The sequence below is a fragment of the Girardinichthys multiradiatus genome, chromosome 5, assembly GCF_021462225.1.
Source record: "Girardinichthys multiradiatus isolate DD_20200921_A chromosome 5, DD_fGirMul_XY1, whole genome shotgun sequence".
Taxonomy (NCBI): Eukaryota; Metazoa; Chordata; class Actinopteri; order Cyprinodontiformes; family Goodeidae; genus Girardinichthys; species Girardinichthys multiradiatus.
The window spans coordinates 12,593,592-12,613,794 of NC_061798.1; the positions used below are offsets into that span (position 1 = coordinate 12,593,592).

General features: G+C 39.2%; 1 protein-coding gene across 23 annotated transcripts in view; it reads right to left on the bottom strand.

Moving 5' to 3' along the window:
- Positions 1–20,203, bottom strand: part of ptprdb (protein tyrosine phosphatase receptor type Db) — a 270,931-nt gene that overhangs the window by 21,345 nt on the left and 229,383 nt on the right. For 12 of the 23 annotated variants that reach the window (XM_047365113.1, XM_047365112.1, XM_047365110.1 and 9 more), the window contains 16 exons: positions 19,946–20,090; positions 17,570–17,872; positions 16,271–16,464; positions 15,355–15,381; positions 14,695–14,812; positions 13,831–14,418; positions 13,350–13,444; positions 11,669–11,925; positions 10,046–10,139; positions 8,313–8,537; positions 8,076–8,236; positions 7,417–7,428; positions 4,710–4,822; positions 3,456–3,497; positions 2,981–3,078; positions 701–824 (listed from right to left, as the gene is read on the bottom strand). In XM_047365113.1, coding sequence (XP_047221069.1) covers positions 701–824; positions 2,981–3,078; positions 3,456–3,497; positions 4,710–4,822; positions 7,417–7,428; positions 8,076–8,236; positions 8,313–8,537; positions 10,046–10,139; positions 11,669–11,925; positions 13,350–13,444; positions 13,831–14,418; positions 14,695–14,812; positions 15,355–15,381; positions 16,271–16,464; positions 17,570–17,872; positions 19,946–20,090 — 2,596 coding nt within the window. The remainder of the gene's footprint in view (positions 1–700; positions 825–2,980; positions 3,079–3,455; positions 3,498–4,709; positions 4,823–7,416; positions 7,429–8,075; positions 8,237–8,312; positions 8,538–10,045; positions 10,140–11,668; positions 11,926–13,349; positions 13,445–13,830; positions 14,419–14,694; positions 14,813–15,354; positions 15,382–16,270; positions 16,465–17,569; positions 17,873–19,945; positions 20,091–20,203) is intronic. The other 11 variants (XM_047365120.1, XM_047365126.1, XM_047365121.1 and 8 more) reach the window with 3 other exon arrangements.

The following is a 20,203-nucleotide window of genomic DNA, read 5'->3' on the forward strand; positions in this document are numbered from 1 at the left end:
CTGAGTGTGCGCAGCTGCTCTAGAACCACCATCAGCAGCAGCCCCTGGCACTGGCACAGGTGTTGTGCCAGGACACCGGTGTGTGAGACCAGCAATGACAGAATGATGAGAGATCCAGATCTAAAAACATGGAAGCTTTGGTCTGTTTGTCTTTTTTAAAATGTCTCTTATTTATTTAATTTTTACATGTTTTTAGTTCTTTTTGTTTTACTTCCTCCTTCTTGCATTAAAAGTTGGTGCTCTGTGTTTGATTATGAAAAATTGTCATATAATTCATGTTTAATCTGTATGTGCAATTTTAAAACTCCAGAAATGTAATCAGATTCCACTGCATGTGATAGTTTAAGTATGTTATCAGGTAATGTCAGTAATTCACTGCAGCTAAGTTCCCCCTGTAATTTCTCTCATTATTCTTCTAGTATGAATACTTAATACTGCTACACTCATAATTATGATATTGAAATGTGTGCATTCAATAAGAGTTCTAGTATTCTTAGCATCAGGTTCTGCAGATTTTCGACGTTATACCACCTGTCCTAACTTGGCTGCTGGTAAACGCTGGATTGATGCAGAGCATCACGTTCTCACATCTTCTCATAAATAAACATCTAGTCTAACTTCTTCACCTAACTGCGTCCTAACCTGAAACCTCCAGCAAGCCTTTAAAAAGACTGCATGACCTGATGGAAGGGCGTCTTACCGTCAATGCTGGAGAGTATGACCCTCGAGTGATCATATGCAATGACATTAGCATAGCGGTTCTTTGGTTTGTTGACCTCCAAGTTGGAGTTCTCCCATGTGAACTGCTGAGCTGGGTCTATGGACTGGAAGACACAAAGCCGACAAACCACATAGAGTTAGAAATGTGTTGGATGGACAGGAAACACATTTATATAATAGCAAGAAAAGAAGAAAGTCCAGGACCAATCTCTTTGGATAATAATAAAGTTATCATAGTTTTGATTGGAAAAATGAATGTCCTTACCAAACAAATATTACAAAATAATAAGAACTGTGAAACCATCATTGACTTGCTTGTAAATGCATTGATGTAGAAGCCACAGCTGCAAGTTTTTGCAAGATGACAGAAAAGTTTCAAGCTGTGTATTAGTGGTCAAAATACGGTTAGCAGGGCCAAACAGCCCTTTATGAATAGGTTTGGTAGGATTCAGGTGGTGTTACAGGAGCAAAAAGCTAAAGATATTAGCTTTGTATTCCTTTCCCCATATCTGAAACTGCAAAGTATTCAAAAGAAAAGCAAAGAAGGATGTTGGTGGCTTTACATTTTGTAATTAGTCAAGTTTCTGTTGTTTTTCAGCTGGCTCAGTGGCCCTTCGATTCTCGAAACCTCCCAATAAGTCTTTTACATTCATGCAGAAGAATTTGCACATGTAATAAATGAAATCAACATATGAAAACTGCATATTGTATTTACTCAGGTTATTTAAAATGAACATTTCTTTGATGAGCTGAGCCATTTTGCAAAAACAGAAGACTTATGTAAGGGGGTAAATACTTTTTCACTGTCCTGTTTGGTAAGTTAAAACTGACTTCCCACCAGACACCCTTGAGAGTTTTTAAACAATGTCGAGCCATGTTGAGGCGCCAGCTCCATACGAGCCACTATTAGAAAACAGCTACAAATGAAAGAGAAGCACAACATTACCGACTCTAGACAGGAACACGGGTACTTATGATATCCCTTTTCAAGAAAGACTTTTAACGTTTAACAGAAATACTTACTACCAGGGAAAGATGATAAAAGCACAATAAATTTCCACTGGTAGAGAGAGGATGGTTGTGTCAGACCATTAAGCTCCTGGAGGGTAATTACAGTGTAACTGTTGCTGTTAGCTGGGAGAGGCAGACATGAGGTCATTACGGGGCTGTCAACGAAGAGGCACAAAGAGGGGAGAGCCAAGGCAATTTTGAATATTTTACGACACATAATTATGGTTTTTGTGGAGGAAAAATGGACAGGAGTGGTGCTGGCTGAGTGCATGCATGCGTACTCGCGAGTTCAAGACGGCTTTCCGCACGGTGCCAACATCAAGTGTGTCTGATTATCACACCACAATCATTCCTTGCCTCCCTCTCATTCCTGGGCTGCTCTTCCACCCTTCCTTTTTGCTCCTCTGCTGAGGGTTCAGAACCGAACAAAGTACACAGTCATGCAGAGAGAATGTGAGGCCCAGCAGAGCGGTTCCAGCGCCGACCACAGTCACACACACAGCTTCTCCATCACAGTCTCGCCTTTTCCTTCTGTTACACCCTGGTTGGGTTATATTTTTCTACTTTTTCCTCAGTGTGTCCTAGAATTGCTATTCACATCTGTCACACACAATCTGTTCCTTTCTTGTGGTAGCCAATTAGGGCCTTATGCCTCCTTCTTTACCCAGAGGCCCTTTGGTGGACACAGAATATTTGTTTTGTGGTGAAAGAAAACATTTTTACTGCTTTAACAGCTCTCTACGGAGCTCATTGTAATGCAAGCTCTTGTTGCTGTAACAGCCATCGTCTTCGGAAATAATTCTGCTGATCTGTCCACTTTTGTTAGCGAGCGTCACAAAATTCAGGGGAGCTGTTATCTTTAAGTAAATGCCATCGTTAGTTCATATTAACTGTGCTGCGAGTTTAAGACATCTAATCAAGACATTTCAGAGAGCATTGACTGTCTTTGTAGCTGCTTCTTGATCCCTTTTTTTTTTGCTTTCCACACCAGAACATAGAAATGAGTGCCTGATAACCATCTGGCTGCAAGCAAACTGTGTTTGAGCTCGCGAACGTTTTCTGTCACATTTGTGCATAGAACAACACAACAGTAAATGGGAGAAATATGGACCTTATCTTGTATCTTTCCAAGTCAGCAAATCAAAAGGCAAGGCTACTGAAGTTGAAAAATGACATGCCATTGATAAACATTAGTGACTGCAGTAAAACCAGATGAGTTTCCCAAATTGGAGATAATCAGCAATCCTACCTCGTACTCTTGAGAGAACTTGAGATTGTCGTTTGCCTTGAGGCGCTCGATGTGATCTGCAAGCTCAGAGATGGGGACAGGCGGGTGACTTGCCATGCCTGCCGAGCACAGATAAACAGAAAGAAGCTTTTTTTATGCTGCCACAACTGAACTCTTTTACAAGAATAAATTAAAAGCTCCAGTCTCTGTGGTAGTGATGTTTAGTGTTCTGCCCAAGAAGTAAATGGAAGTTAATTCGTTTGTTAGGCGACTCTTCTCTCTCCAGAAAGTTGGTTACTGATGTACGAAAAATGCATCCGTGGAGCAGGAGCACTGCTGGTGAGTCAACAGCACAGGCGGTTAAAAATACAGCATGTTTTTTCTGTTTTCTGTGATTAATAAACAGCTGTTGCTTGGTGAAATGTTGCCAATTAAAGCTGCTTCATCCTGTATGGGATGGACGGTTAATAAGAACAAGAGAGAGAGGCTAACTAACTTGACAAACGCCGATAACCGCGGTACACTGATACACGATAGGCTGTGAAAGGAAACAACATCACAATTAACCTCATCAGTACAAAAATACTAACAATGACATTCCATGTTTAGCTACAAACAACTTTAGCAGCAAGCAACAAACAACTTCAATGATTTTTGAAAACTTGAATTGGTTGCACAAGTTTGAATTTATCTGAATTTATCTTCTAATCCACACATGGTTATAATGATCAATTACCAAGTTAATTTTGTAGCTATAAGCAAGGTTCTGGTATAATTCTAGTTACGTATATGAGCTGTTGTCTTATGTTTGAGCCATTTAAATGTGCTTCATTTGCTGACTTTTCCATTAGTCTATATTTTAAGTCAGGCTTTAACAATATAGCTGTTGATTTGAGGTGGAAGTTAAAGGATTTGGAGGTGGTCTTCCATGTTCATTCTTTCACCCAATATGTCAAATGTACTAGTAGACTAGACTCAGAGTGGAACAGACCATTAGCATGATTCTGCCACCACCAAGCCCGACAGCAGGTAGAGTGTTGCTAGAAAATGTCCTCTGTACTCTGTATGAAGATTCCTCTTGTCTCCTTTCCGTGGGCAAACGGCTTTGTTCCTGCCTCATCTGACTGTAAAACTCTTCTCTAGAAGACAGGAGCCATGTGGGCAAATGCAAAGTTGAGACAGCTTGGGTTTTCCTGGCTTCCATCGCATTAAGTCCATGTTATAAAACTGGCTTCACTCTTGACAATGATACTGGTGATCCAGCAATTTCCAATTTAATTGAAGTCTGCATGTTGGCAGCTTCTGGGTTGTTCCTCAAGATCGTAACAGATACTCTTTCTTTTTATGTGGACAGTTTGGGTCTGAAGGATCATACACAGAGAGGTGTTCAAGCAGGACAAAAATCCCAAAACACATTGAAATAGGTTTTGGAATGGATAAAGCAGGCTAACATTAAGCTTATGGAATGGTCCAGACTTCAACAAATGTAGGTGAGCTCTATGACTTCTGATAAGGACAGTGGTCAAACATCCGCTGTTAATTAAAGTTAGAAATATTAGCGGGGGTGTTTATTTATGTTTGAGCTTACATGTATAATATTGACTGCATGAAGTGGAGCAAATCCACAATAAATTCAAATTTATGCAACCAATTCGTCTTCGTCTTAAAAATCACTGAAGTTATATGAATATGATCCTAATGATCAGTGTATTTAAACTTCTCACCAGCACTGTATTTGTTTTCCACCTACCTGGGGTTTGGAAATTGATCCTCCGCAACTCCACAGGATCTGTGGGATGGTGGGAGGACATGGCTTTGCTGCAGGGAAAACTGCCCTTCCTTCCCTCAGCCTCGGCTCTTTTCCTAGAATAATAGACGAAACTTAACTCATTATCATATGGCTAAAACAGCTGGCATGAAATTAAATTTAAGAAAAATTTGGATCTATATACAAGTGCCTAAATGAACATATTTTTCCAGTGTCTCAATACATTGGACAGGATTACTGTTAGCCTAAGTTCTCTAGTTTCAGTTTATATTTCCTGAAGAACTGGCCAGGGTTGCCAGAACAGGTTTTAGATGTTGGCTTAGAAGTAGAACACACGTTCTCAAAGCTTACAGGTCTAATCTGACAAAGATGTAGCATTTCATTAGTTGATTAACCATGTTGTATGATGTATCCAGCTATCCTACAGCTCTATCAGAAGCCCAGAGATATGACCCTGAAGCTAGAAAGGAGCCAATTAGTGTACAGATTGACTAACGGTTACCCAAACTCACCCAACCTGACCAGACAGGCCACTGCTGGACTCCAATTGAGGCTATTAAATTGAACTAATTAAACTGTGATTCTCAGAGGTTTCTCCCATTGTCTTTTTTTTAATGTTTTTAGCGACACTAGTGGCCTTTATTTTTCTATTTTCTTTTTTTGAGAGTAAGCTGAAAGGAAAGGGGTGGAGAGAGGGGGAATGCAGCACCTATTATCAAACCAAAGTGATATTTCATGTCCAAATGAGCATGCATATTCATCTGGGGAAGTAAATGTATTATGTTAAATAATGGTATTATTTTGTGGTCTTGATATGAAGGCGAGTGCTTTAAGCTTGACATCCTGTCTCTATGTTTAAAAGTCTTATTTTCAAGTAAGATGGGAAGTAGTTCTTTCGCTGACAGAGTTGGTTAATAAAAAGTTCTCTTCTGCCCGGCTGAAACATTCAGTCAGTAAAACGTTAAGGATTCTTCCACCACTTTTAAATTATTTTTGCTGCAGAATTGTGGGAATTTGGTAGAAGAACGAAACGGTGACAGACAGCATACAGTTGATTGCTAAGCACTGTAAATAGCATGACTAGCTAAGCATTAGCCGTTAATAATGCTCAGGTTCCTATCTTCCTTGCAGCTTCTACGCTAAAGGGCTATTTAACAATTCTGTACATGACTCTGGACTACAGCTGATCATCTTTAGTTCAAAATCTAAAACACTTTAATTGATAAAACCTGACAGAAAGTGTAGCTCGGTTTTTGCTGTGAAAACACAAAAAGAAAGGACTGTTGATGCTTTTTCTTTTTTTTTTTACATGAAAACCATCTCAGGATTAGACAACCAAAATAATGCAATGTGTGGGCTTGTCAAACTATATACTTTAGTATACAGAAAATAAATTATGAATAGTAGAATACTCTACACTTATAACACATTTTTAAAACAGTTTGTTATCAAAAACGATATTTTTTGTTTCCCCAAAAATATTATTAAAACTTTATTTTACCAACACAATTTTGTGGATCATCACATCTACTGAGCTTGTCTTTTTTTACACCCCTACAATATTAGCTGCTTTACGGACAAAAACTGTTGTTCTCCTGTAAAAGACCCCTCCTCGACAGACTGTGGCTGAGCTGGCTCTCCTAGAAGAAGTTAGGAGGGCGGAACAGAGCACTAGAAGGTATCAGACTCTTGGTACTGATGTGGACCAGTTTTAAAAGGAATATTCCCCCATTATCGAAAAGCAGTCAGAACAGTTCTAAGGAGTAGCCTCCTCCCCAGCGAGAAACATTTAATTTTATGTTAAGAAAATATGGGCATAAAAAAAATGAGTGCAGTATTTGCTTAATAACTTGAAACATTTTTTAAAACAAAATATAACCAAAGACCTAAAATCTAAATGATAAAAGATTCAAAATTATAAACGTTTAAAGAGTCCTGCTAATCAGATTAAACATTTAATATTATAATAATTCTACTGGGGACAATGGTTATGTGGGATTTTCTACCTTAGAAGTAAGCAAGGTGGACTTCGCTGTGTGCAGTGAGAAGCTGTTCACCGCAGAAGACCCCTCCCCGACGGACCGTGGCTGAGCTGGGCTCTCCTAACAACAGGTAGGGGGAAGCTTGCATGGCGCCAAGAAGGCTCTGACATTTGGTCCAGAAGATGACAAGTTTTAAAAGAATATTCCCCCATTACCCAGACGTGTAATGGGTCTACGGCATAGGTTCCTCCCCAGGGAGAAACGTTTGATTTTATGTTAAGAAAATATGGAGCACAGATTACCGAGTGCATCAACGGATGGGTTAAAACATTTGATTTTCTGTGCTTGTTCAGCCCTAAAATATTGAAATTCATTAATTTTAGTCTGCAGTCCAACTTTTCCTTACTTCTCTTGACTTTTTTTTAACTTTCCTTTATCATGCCACTGCAGTGTACTATTTAATGTTTATATTTAAAGCACTTTGAATTGTTTTGTTGCTGAAATGTGCTTCATAAATAAACTTGCCTTGCCTTCTTGAATTAAACAATCATTCCAGTGGACTTAAGGTAAAGCAACAGATATCAAAGCAACATTAGCATAATCTGACACTGCTTGAATGTAATATATGCGGTATTCCTTGAAGTGGTTTTTTTAAGGAGAGTGCACCTGGATGCCAGATGAAATAGAAATAAGTAGTGCTTGTTTACCTGTCAGGTTTGCTGGATCCAAAGGTGGGGGGCAGATAGGAGAACAGACAAGAAGGAATATTAGTGTCCCATCAAAGACAAAAGCAATGCTGAACTCGTCATTTTCTTTTTTCTCGTTTACACTAATCAGTTTCTTGGTATGGCTACAACCTGCTGTGGACACAACGAGCAACGGTAGATTTAAAAAAGAAAATTTCATTGCTACGCACTGGATACACATCATGATTAACCACTATGACGCTGTTACATTTAATAACATGGCTCCAAGTGCAACCTAACTCCAAATGAGACATTAACAGTCAGAAATCTCCAGGAGTAACCCTCCAGCGCTTATGATCATCAGATTACTGCCATCAAGGTTAATAATTTTGCTGTGCCACATCTGTCACAGCAATTATTTATGTGCATTAACAAACCTCTTGCCAGAGGAGCTGATGATTATCATTACTGACGCTAATGGCCTTTAATGTTATCTTACCCTATCTGTTATGTAAGCAAATCCTGCTATGTGTATATAGGCAATAATACAGATTACAGCCCCAAAAATAAAAACTGAATGGAAACCTTCGAGATAACCTAGCTTTAATTATTCACCTTTTTTCAGATGAGTAAAATTAATGACCTCAATCTTTCTTCTACCGCCAAAAGGTTGTTCTTACCTCTTAAACAGAAGAATGGCGATGACAATGCAGACAATGAAGATAACAGCCAACACAGGGCCGACAACCCAAAGCAGACCCTCCTCCTCGTCAACAATTGGCTGGGGATCCACATCCGATGCAGTCACCGGATCAGAATAGGGGCTGGTTGAGAACATTGTCTGCAGAAAGTCGTAAGTTTAGGCATTTTGGCACATTTTTGCTGTTGCCTGAGTTTATGAGACAGACAGTACTTACATTGTCTGAGAGGTCGAGGAGGGCAAGGACAAAGAAGACATATTCCTGTCCACCCTGCAGAGGACGGTTGCGGAAGTCGCCATAGTTTCGGCTGTCGCCTAAAGTGAACTCCAGGGGGAGGGTCTTAAAGTGAGCAGTGATATAGGCCCTGGGCTCGGACTGGCTAGCCTGTCTGCGGATGCGAAGGGCCCGGCTGACACTTGTCCTGTTGATCTCTCTGAGGAGCTGACAGAGGGGCGGTAGAAGATAGTCAGATAGGTATTTAGAGAAGCAGGAAAGTGGTGGAGAAAAAACGAGATGTAAAAAGTACAGAATAAAACCGACAACATTTTTGGGTTGTGGGAGAACAGCAGGTAATAGCTGAGTGTAATTTTCCTTTTAGCACCTTGCCCAGGCACCATGCTTAACCTTTTTAACATTTTGTCACATTGCAGCCGCAGACTTCAATGTAGTTATTGGGACAACACAAATTCGCCCTTATAAAGTAGAAGGAAAAAGATCTATGATCTTAAATCCTTTAGAAGAAAATGGTGAATAATTTAGGGTTAGCACCCTGAGTCAATACTGTGTAGAGCCACCTTTTGCTGCAATACCAGCTTTTGGTCTTTGTGGTATCGATTTTAGAGTTATCATGAGCCTCTAGGGTGCTTCTCTTAATAATGCTCGCCTTTCAGTTTAAGTGGATGGTCGTGTCTTGGTAGGTGTGCAGTTGTGTCATACACGTTTCGTTTTTGGATGAAGAATTGAACTGTGCTCCATAAGATTGGGAAAACGTCCCTACAACTTTCTCCCTGACATGTCTGCTGTGTTCCTTGGTCTTCATGATGCTGTTTGTTCACTGGTGTTCTCTAACTAATCTGAGGTCTTCAGTAAACATCTGGATTTATGCTGAGATTAAATTACACACAGATTAACCGTACTCACTAATCAGGTGACTTCTAACAGCAATTGGCTACCCTGTATTTGATTTGGGGGTATCAGAGTAGAGGGGGCAAATCACAATTTTCTGTTTTTTATTTCTGAGAGACCTTTAAAAACATGTAACCTTTTAATTCTACTTCACAACTTTGCACCCCTCTGTGTTGGTCTGTCACATAATATCCCAAGCAAACACACTGACGTTTGTGGTTACTTCATGACAAAACGTGGAAAAGTTCTTTGAGTATAAATACTTTTGAAAGGCACTATAACTGCAGTTTCTCAAAAGCGTTCTGGCGTTTTTTAAAACCTAAATAACACCTTTGTAAAGAAAGAGAGTTATGATAATTTACCCAACTAAAAAAAAAAAACAATCAGTGAAGGAACAATAGGCTGCAGAAAGCATTCCCCCCAAGGCATATTTGTCTTCATCAACTGCGGTGCTTTCACAGTTATCCGCTGATACATTGGGCAGTGCACCGTACAAAGGCTAATGAACTAATCTTAGACACACGGATGTGCCTTCAAAACAGTATAATGAGGTGATGAGGTCTTTAGAACTAGCCGGAAGTAGAATTAGATGGGAAATAGTATGTCAAATCATTGTTTAGATTGAGCGAGGAATGGATAGCCTTGTTGTCTACTTTCACTAGACTGTGTTAAGCATTCACTTAATTCAGTCCCCTAAATGGTCCAGTTGTCCTTTGTCTCCTACAGTTATCACTGCTGTCACTGAACATCTCTGTATCATATGAAAAACAAATGTGTAATGATCAGCATTCTGCTCTTCTCCTTTAGTTTGCTGGGTGTCTTACCTCGTCCAGATTCATCTGATCAGGATTGTCCCAGGGATTCAGAAACTTCCCACCTCTCTGCTTCTTCAGCGGCACCACCACCACATAGTAACCTCTGAAATAAAGCACACACTGGATTCAAGTCTAAAGACCTGTAACCATCATTTAAATGTGTTTCAGGCACCTGTACCCAACTCTCCTACTCAATTTAAAACAATATATCAGGTACTCAAACAAACTGTGTTGTGTCATTGCGATTAATGGAAAATAAGAAAAAATTGATAGAGATAAACCGAGAAATCAGATGGTGATTAGCCTGTCAGAACAAAAAAGTCACATATTTCTGCCAATCAGCGAACACATCCGTGCTTACAGGTGGTGCTAAGCTGTTATTCAAGGTTAGCTAAGTACAGCATCAGTGAAGCGTTTAACAATAAATTCAGATAAAGTAAAACAAGATTTAAGATAGAAGAAGCTATTTAACAGGAAACTACTATATTATGCCTGGTACACACAACAGGATTTTTCTGCTTTGACCCAGTCTTCTCCTTCCAACATGCCTCGACATCATGATAATCTTATGAGATATTCCTGTTGTGTGTGGTGTCTTAAGAGTAATCTAGTCTGCTCCGAAGGACGTCTGGACCGCTACGACCTGAAATCAGGTGGACAACATGTTGGATTGTCTTGGCCCATATCCTAGTGTGTGGGGTGTTCCCCGAGGACAAACAACATGCACCCTGCTGAATGTGACGTGTAGCCAATCAGAAAGCGAGGTGACGGAAACACGGAGGGGAATTATTCTGAACTCTCATTTTATCTTGAGAGGTTTGTCGAGATTTCCCGTCAGACATCTGAATGTTTGTAAGTGAAATCTGTTCTTGTGTGGTGTGTTGTGCTTGCCGTGTGGCTGTACACAACACACTGTAGGACCAAACCAGTTATATCTACGATTTTTTTATCATCGTGTGTCATCAGGTTTGGAAATTTGACCGATACTTTTAAAATCTTGCAGTGTGAACCAAGCATTAGGGAGTTAGATGTCAGCAGATATCAGGAAGCTATATCAAAGCAATGTTGCTCTTTTCTATCCATTTGTAGAGATCTATCATGAAATGGATTTAAAAATGTTGGCAACCTTTTGGAAACTGACAAAGTTTTCACTTGATTGTGCGATAATCTATAATCTTTACAAATGATTTCTAGGACAGCAGAGCAGTCAATACACATTAAGAGAGCAGAATAGTACGTGAAAAGAATCACTTGTGAAAAATGTGAAAAAAAAACAAACACTTTTCAAGAGACAAACTACATGACAATTGCAAAAGAGGAAATATTTAAGCAGAAGAGTGATTCATTCAGTGCTTTGGAAATGCAAAAATGCTTTCATTTACTATCTATATTTGTTTTTATGGTTCCAAAACACCAACGACAGAATCAGCCCTGGGCTCTCATTTGTGGGTGTTTTCAGACATGCTTTGCTGCCAGATGTTTGAAATCTCTCCTTATAGGCCAAGAAATCAAAAACGACAGGAACTTAAAAGATCTTCTCACAAGGCACGTAGGACAACCTGTAAACTACCTGACAAGAAACGTCTTACTATTTCAAACTCGTACATGTTCTTTTGCATCACCCCTCCATACCTGACTTTTGCTGTCGTCTGCACAGTTGGCAGCTGCACAGTCACCATTCCATCCGCGTTGGTCTTTCCCACAATAAGGGGTTTGCTTTTCAGGATGTCTGGGGCGGTTGTGGCAGTGACGCGGTGCTGCAGGCCGCCAGCGCTGTTGGCCCGGTTCGTGAGCAGAAAAGAGTACTGGGTGTCCGGATCCAAGCCAGTTATAAGCTTCTGAGTCTGTTTGCCATCTACTTCCACAGACTGGCCTTTTCCATACAGGATCTGAGAACATAATTCACAACATGCATGATGTATGCACAGACTCCAAAAGAGTTATTTTCCACCAACAATCTAAACTGAATCTCTAAAATGTCAGTCCTTTGTGATGAGTGAACAACTGCAAAGCACAAGCTACACTGTGCGGCACATCACAGGTACAGCACTCAGGTAAAATGTGATGGTGGTTAATAATTTCAAAAATAACGGTTGTAAAATTATGAGGATCATGTGTGTAGTGTTTTGCTACTATTGTATTACTGTGTTTTTTGTTACTTCTGTTCTTGTTTCTTTGGTTTAGGCAGCACACATATTTTGCAATCCTTTAACCAGATCACATGTTTTGTAAAAGTATTTCTTATGTTGCTGAATACATAGTTATACCCATTTATGTGATATAAGTGTTATATCTGATAACTTTGCATAAAAGACCTCCCTTTCAGGGTTGCATTTTAATACCAAACAATTAATACATTTAATTAGCCACTCTATCTTTATAGCCAGGCATGATGTATTAATTTTCAAGTTAACTTTACAGCCCATACAAAATGGATAATAAATGACTAATATTTATCCATTTATTGCAATGAATGATTTTCCTGAAGTTAGTGCATCTTCGATGATGATATAATTGTTTTTTTTGTTTTTTTTTTACCTGGGAAAGCTACTGACAAGCTGCAGAAGAACGTTTTGGTTTAATGGTTCTTCTGGTCCTGTAAATTATGTTTACCTTTATATTGACATGATTTTTTTAAAATACATCCAGATGTTACATTGCCTTCTCCATGTCTGACCAGTGGGACACAAACAGGAATGAGGACGTTTAAATCAATAGAAACAAAAACAAGTAAAAAATGTTGATTAAGAAGTTTTAACCAAACATATTTTTTTTTAATCCTGGGAAACCATGCTTAATTAGGCAGATGTTTCACTTCTGCGTAAGATTTTGCGTGGCTTTGCCTCTTTGTCCTCTGACTAATTTCACTGAACAAATTCAATGCTTGTCCAGGAGAGATGCAAACAGAGGGGATTGTAAAATCCATGCCCATTTATTGCTGCTTTTCAGTCAGGTTTCTGAGTTTCAGGGTTTGGTATTTGAAATCTATATGTGTTTACACCATCAGTTTCCCTAATTTGTTTTAGGTCAGCCAGAGCTGTTTTTACTCTGGTGATTAGTCACTACTTTTTTCTCATCCTAGTAACCACTGCCCAGTATTCATTCCTTCCTGGTTTATCACAAGTTCCTACAGTTGTATCCCTACACGTTACATGCTTCTAGTAGAATATTCCAACCCCCGTTTGAATTTAGCCTCTGCTTTGGATTTTCTGTATAAGATGCTTTTTCTTCCCAGTTTAGTTCCATTATAAACCTTTTATATTAACTCTGGGTCCTCTTTTATTTACATGCTGTGTAGTGAAAGTCTTCTTACGGTAAATGGCTGGGCAGGGTTCTTGTCCCGGATCTCCCAAGAAAGTAGAACCGAGTTCTTCATGGCTGCCTTCACTCTGAAGTTGGTGGCAAAAACTGTAGAACAAGATAGACAAAAACAGGAGAGAGAAAAAGCGTTAGCTTCTCTGCAAAATAAAACATATTTATCCTTACCTGTGTTTCACTCTTTAGTAGCAGACTCAAGCTAGCTATTTGATCTGATCAACAAACAACATGACTGGACAGGGACTCTGCCCCAGACCCAAGACTCTTACCTTGTTTATGGAATAAGCTGTTGGGTCTAAGGCTACAGTGACAAGACAATGAAAAAGGACACTTAAGATGCAGTCACTAAATGTTGAGGTTTTGTGACCGTGTGCATGTGAGAATTAGCAAAATATAAGTTCGAATGTGCTGTTTGAATCTGGTCCTGGGATCCAGAGTAATGATGTTGGGTTGTGAGGATGTAAGCGTTGTCCTACCTTGGTCAAGCTGCTGCGTCCTGAACTGGACACTGGGGCTGTACGGCCCAGGACCAACAGCTGTGAATGCACACACCCTGACATCATACACAGTATCGGCACTCAGACGCTCCAGCAAAACACTTGACCCCGGAGCGGGCACCACCATCTCTGTAGCGTTTCCCCGACTGTTTATATCCTTATACAGCACCGAGTACTTTGCAATTCTTCCATTTTGCTCTATTAGTGGGACTGATTTCCATGTCAGCTTAAGAGAGGTGGCAGAAGCCTCCTCTAGAATGATATTTTCTGGGTATCCAGTTGGGGCATCCTCTGGAGTGGTCACCTCCTTCACAGTTTCCTCTCCGTAACCCATTTTGTTCCTGGCGGAGAGTCTGAACACATAGTTAGCTCCCTTAGAGATATCAAGAGCAGTGTAACGGGTTTCTTTAGATGGGAACTCCACTACCGTGAAGGGAAGAATGTCGACACGACCGAAGGTGAGGCGGTACCCCAGCAAAGGGGTTGGTAGGTTTGGAGGGGGGTACCACTGCAGGAGAGCAGTACCTGATTTTGTTGCACTGACCAGCAGCTTTGGTTTTTCAGGATCTAGATAAAGGGGAAACAGGAAGAGTAGGAGGGGGAGAAAGATGAAAAGATAATTAGGGTAATTATAAAGCATATTATTGATAATCTGAAGCAAAGCAGTACAATTCATATAATGTGCCACCAAATTACTTCTTAATGGCAATACAAGGTGATACATTGTGAAGTATGAACCAGTTCAGTGATTTAATGGCCTCTAATGATAATTAGTGAAGCTAAACGTGATAACTAAGAGCCGGTCCTTTTTATCAGCGAGTCTGTTTGTAAAGGCACACTTACAAGGCAGGGCGGTGCATGCAGTAATAGCTTTGCTACGAGCACCGTCACCCTTTGCAGTGTAAGCTCCCACTGACACAGAGTAGGACGCGTCTGCTATAAGGTCTCCAAGCAGGATCTCCTAAAAAAACAACCAATAGCTCTGTCAGCTACAAGAGTAAAACAGCTTTCGCACAGCTGAAAGTGTAGTACTTAGTAGTTAGAACAAGAAAGAAAGAAAAACAAAAACTTTGCTGAAATAGTTTTTTTTTCCATAAATGTTTATGTGTCCAATACTTTTAAAATGAATAAAATACCCATTTAGCTTCATATTATCTTATTACCTTGGCCAATAAAGCTGCCACTTTTGAATATGTGAAAAAGGATAATGTAAAACTGGAACTTTATATCATTATATGCTTAAGATACTCAATATCTACCAAATTTATTCTCAGCACATTCAATACATTTTTCTAATTTATCAGAATCAAAATAAACCAGATACATTTTATGCTAAAACGGGACATTATAAGTAGGTTATCTTTCAACACAAAAGACATTTAGAAAAAAAATAACCTTGAGTGGAGTGAAAAGCTCGCATTCTTCAAAATACAGGTAAGTATCAATTACAATATTTTGTTGTTCATGTTATTGAAAGAAAGGCCTGAAAAGAGGTGTACTCACATATTCAGCTGAGTCCCCATATTCCCACTGAATAATGAAGCAGTAAAGGGGGGAAACAGAAAATACACAATTTAGAACATTTTCTGGAGCAGAATCAACAACAATGTATCCTTTATAGTCACAGAAATAGATCTGCTTAAATTTTTAGCAGTAATGAGGGGCCATAATCAGTTTGAAAACCTTATATGAAACCATTAAGCCTGATATATATAGGCAGTCACTCTAGAACCTTTTCCTCAAAAACAGTTTAGGGTGTATTCTTACATGCATTTAATGTAAAAATTGAGATATAGGTTAGAAAATCTGCCATGTTTTACTACAAAGCAGAAAAAAAAGAAACGTTCACAACATTCCCTTTTTGACATTAGGGATCGGGATCAAATCTGTTTTTTGATGCATCGAAATTTGAACATGGACAATCCTGAATTACAAATGTCAAAACTTGATTATTACAAGGTCAATGCATAATGTTTCATCAATAGCCCTCTGAATTATAATAAAATCTAATTTTAAAGTGCCTGATGATAGGAGATGGCTATGTAGGTATTTTAAAAACACTAAAACAGAATATAACTATTAGTGTGTTGATGGTCATTAGAGAGTAGCATTTTCTGTTAGTTTGTTTGCTTTCCTGAGCTACTGATATAGAAAATAGGCATTTGTTGCATGTTGTGCCTCAAAATGTCAAAATTCAGTAATTTGTGTCTTTCTGAAAAGGGTACAGTATATATTAGTTTTAGCATGATCTATGCTGATATTTATATAGATCCTGCATGACATTTATGTCTTGTTGATTTTAGATAAACTGCAACTCACAATCAATAATGGAGTTGAATGACTTTTCTTCTTTGGTTTCCATGAGTTACTCCTGACACAATTTAATATATAAATGATTAGCTGTTTGTGTTAGCGTTACCTGTGAGTCATCGATGAGGATGTCTTTGATGAGGGGTTGACCTTGTGGTTTGCCATATATCGTCCGCACATAGTGTACTTGGTAGCCACGGACGTGTCCGTGCTGCAGTTCGGGTGCCGGAGCTCGCCATTTCACCCTAATGGCCGAGGCATTCACTGTCTCTGCTTCAACCCCTCGTGGAGGACCACTTGGAACTACAAATGCATTTTGGAATAGAGGTCAAGGGTCACAGGTAAAGGGCACTTAAAAGTAAAAGCTGTCAATTTAGTCCTGTCAAAAATAAGCGGGCAGATGAAAAAAATACCCAATAGCTGGGAAAAAAAATACAACCCTTCAAAAAGTCTTAGAGTGCTCTGATGTCTGGTAAAAAGCCAAGATAGGTAAAAATGAGAGTGCTCAAGGAAAATCATGGAGGAAAAAAGCGGTGAAGTATAGGAGGCAAATGCAGAGAGAGGTAAGAATGGCAGATAGCGAGGTATTTGTTGCCAGGGGCAGATATAAAGTGGCAGTCATTCAAAGAGAAAACACTATTAACAGAGACATCTCTCATGCTGCCAAGGACTGAACTTCTAACCAAAAATATAAAAAACTGAAAAAAAGATCTTCCAGTCACCTTTTGTTATCTGACTGACTCCAGCAAAAAGCACTCTAAAAAGGAAGGACTTAGAAAAAAAGCTTTTATGAAACTAAAAGGACTAAAAAGAATATGAAGCAAGAGAAAAAAAAGTAGAATAATATTACAGATGGTTCTTGATAGCTAAAAATACACCGCCTCAAGTAAATAATGCATATCAAATTGGAGAATTGGGGGACATTTTGTCTGTAAGAAATGGTCTGATAGAAAAGCAAAGGAAAGACTAAGGTAGGTTGTTTTGTTTGCAAGGATCATCATTATCATTATAAGAGAAATAAATCTAAGCAATTCCTTGTTACTAAAAATAGGATTTTAAGGGATAGGAAAAAAATGCAGGTAATCATTGAAAAGATAAAAATGTCAGCTGAAGAAAAAGAAGCTGCTGGAGAGAAAGAATATTAGGAAGAGATTGCTGAGTTTTGGGTTATTTCTGGAGGTTATGAGGGAAATAAAAGCAAGGGTTGTTAAAGCAGATGGATTTCAGTGGTTCTGAAATGCAACATTCATTTATACAGCTGGTCAGGGGAAGACAAAATGCTTTTACTGACCAGAGCTTGTTAGTTTAGGGTAATTATTATTCACTATTAGTCGGTGGCCATTGTTAGTTGGGCGGACCATCCTAAAACGGGTATGGGATTATATTTGTATTTGCTTTGGGAACATACCATCTTCCTCGGTGCGGATAAGCAGCTGTAAACTTTCTGGTCCTTCCCCAGCCTCCGTGAGAGCCCGAACTGTTATGCCATACTCTGTCCATTTCTCCAGGTTCTCCAGGAGATATGGAGAACTTCCTGGAGGAATCCCGTCCACTCTTTTGGATGTTTTGTTGCTCTCCATTGTGGAATACTGGATGGAGTATCCTGTTATGATGCCGTTCTGAAACTCTAGGGGCGGTGGAGCCCAACTTACCAGGATGTTGGTAGAACTGGGACTGGTGCATGTGAGGTCCTGAGGAGGTGCTGAAGGAACTGGTAGGCCAGTATTGAGGAACGTTGTTGTTGTTGCATAAAATGTCATTTGGTGGTGTGTGTGAGTTGTTTTGTATTTTGTGAAGAGGTGAGGAAGTTGGGTGTTTGCCGTTAAATAATTATGATGAAATTGAGCAGATGAGAAACAAGAGAACAAAAAAGACAAAGAAACATAAAATGAAAACAAAACACTGGAGAACAAAAGTTGTTGTGTGTGAAAAATGACTTTGTGTGACTAGAAAGCAACAATTGTTGAACTAAGATACCAAATGAGGGGTGTCACATCTGCATAAATGTTTGATTAATGAAAACAAGTGAATGACTTAAAAGAAATGTAACACAAAGACACTGACTAGAGATTTTATATATAAAGATATCTGGTATAACTTACTTGTCCTCAGCCTAGTGAAGCTTCTGTGATCCATGCTGGACTTCTCATGCCTATCTGTGAACTTCTGGCCTCTTACCTTTAGTTGACTGAATCTGACAGACCTCAGATTGATACCCAACAAATAAGGTTTTGACACCAATTCTTAAACTCTTATTTAAACTTGCCAAACTGTTTTTCAGCCTTGGTTTGTGAAGGACAACTGATAAATCGGCTGTTGGTTTAAATGCTGTGGCTGATTTGCGTCTTGTCGGAGGTTAGGTTTTAGAGGCCATTATTCATTCACATATTTGCTTAAGCATCAATCATTGAGTCAGTTAAGGTCTGGATTCCTAATGGTCCAGTTTTGACAATGCAACAAAAACATAAAAAATGCATTTGGCAGCGAATATGATAGCTTTCACTCACAGGTGCAGAGCCCTGCAAAAGTATCCACATCCTTTAAACTTTTTCACATTTTGTCACATTACAACCCCATGCTTTAAGATATGTAATTGGCATTTCGTGTAAATGACCAACACAAAGTAATGCATAATAGTGAAGTGGCACCTAATTCATATATATGGTTCATTAGGATGCCCCTGTAGAACTTACATGCTGAAGAGCTTAAATGGATCAGCTGTGCTGGAGCAGCAACACATCCAAAAGATAGAGAACATCGACTCTTGAGGACTTGTGTTGGACACCCCTGTTTTTAACCATATTCATGTGTAAAATGCAGAAAAGTGTCCTACAGTGCTTTTGAAAAGAGTGTTTTAACATTTTCACTCAAGTGCTGGTTTGGAGGCCAAACAGAAGAACATACAATACGGACACCTGCTAGTAAGCCAATGGATATCAGTTTGAATAAATTGTGAAAATATCTATAGATAAGGATCTCAGGACAAAGTGAAAACTATTCTAGTTGATTCTAGCTGAGCATGCACATTTTACTGCTTTTATACTGTTACCCTCAGGTAGATGTTATAGTTACCAAGCTTGGAAGCAACATGTTTTGAAATACCTCTTTTTATGATCAGCAGATCTAACCAAAAAAACATGGTTTATTGAGTCCTGTATCTCTCCGAAATTGAATAATCTTGGTGCATTACTTACTGGGTAGTATGAAAAGAAGCTAGCAGCACATTGTTGATGTGAATTCTGTCCTTACACTCTCTGTTGTTTGAGTATGTTTGGATGAATATTTATTGTTTTATTTTTCTTTATGGGGCGATGCATATGGACATGTGTTCAGTCCCTGAGAAAATATCCAAGTTGGGACAATAATGTATCTATTATGTTCTAATGTAGTCCAGTTAAAGTACAGAGCTTAATATAATTGGAAATCTGTACCTTGACATGAAAACTGCTGTTAACAGGTTATTCTCCATCTATTTTGACTGGAGCTTGAGTTTTTTCTCAAATAGGGACAAAATTCAGTCTCTGAATGTCAAGGTTAGTAGAGACATACCCCAAAAGACTAGAAGTACTACTATGAATTTGTGGTTTTAATGTGACAATATTTGAAAAATTCCAAGTCTATTAATACTTTTGTAAGGCTCTATATATTGAGTCTCTTAACACCTTCTTTGTCTTCTAGCCTTGCATTGTCAAAACTGAAATCTGTTTTCCTCTTCCTCTCAAATCCAATCTCACAAACACAACCACACACTTTCAAACCCTGCACCGTGCACAGATGAACCTACGTGTCTGTGGAGTGTCAATGGACACTTCGTTGGTGTACGCTCCAATCCCATTTTTGCTTTTGGCGGCCAGCTGGAAGGTGTAGGTGGAGAAAGGCTTCAGGTTCTTCAGCAGGTAGGTGGTGGCTGGCTCAAAGCTCACTTTCCTCTGAAGAGGCGCATAGACAAGAGGAAACTCTTAACATTCGGGTCAGGTCATCTTGTTTCTGCTCTCCATTCCATCCACTCATACATCCACTTTTTAGTATACTATCATCCATC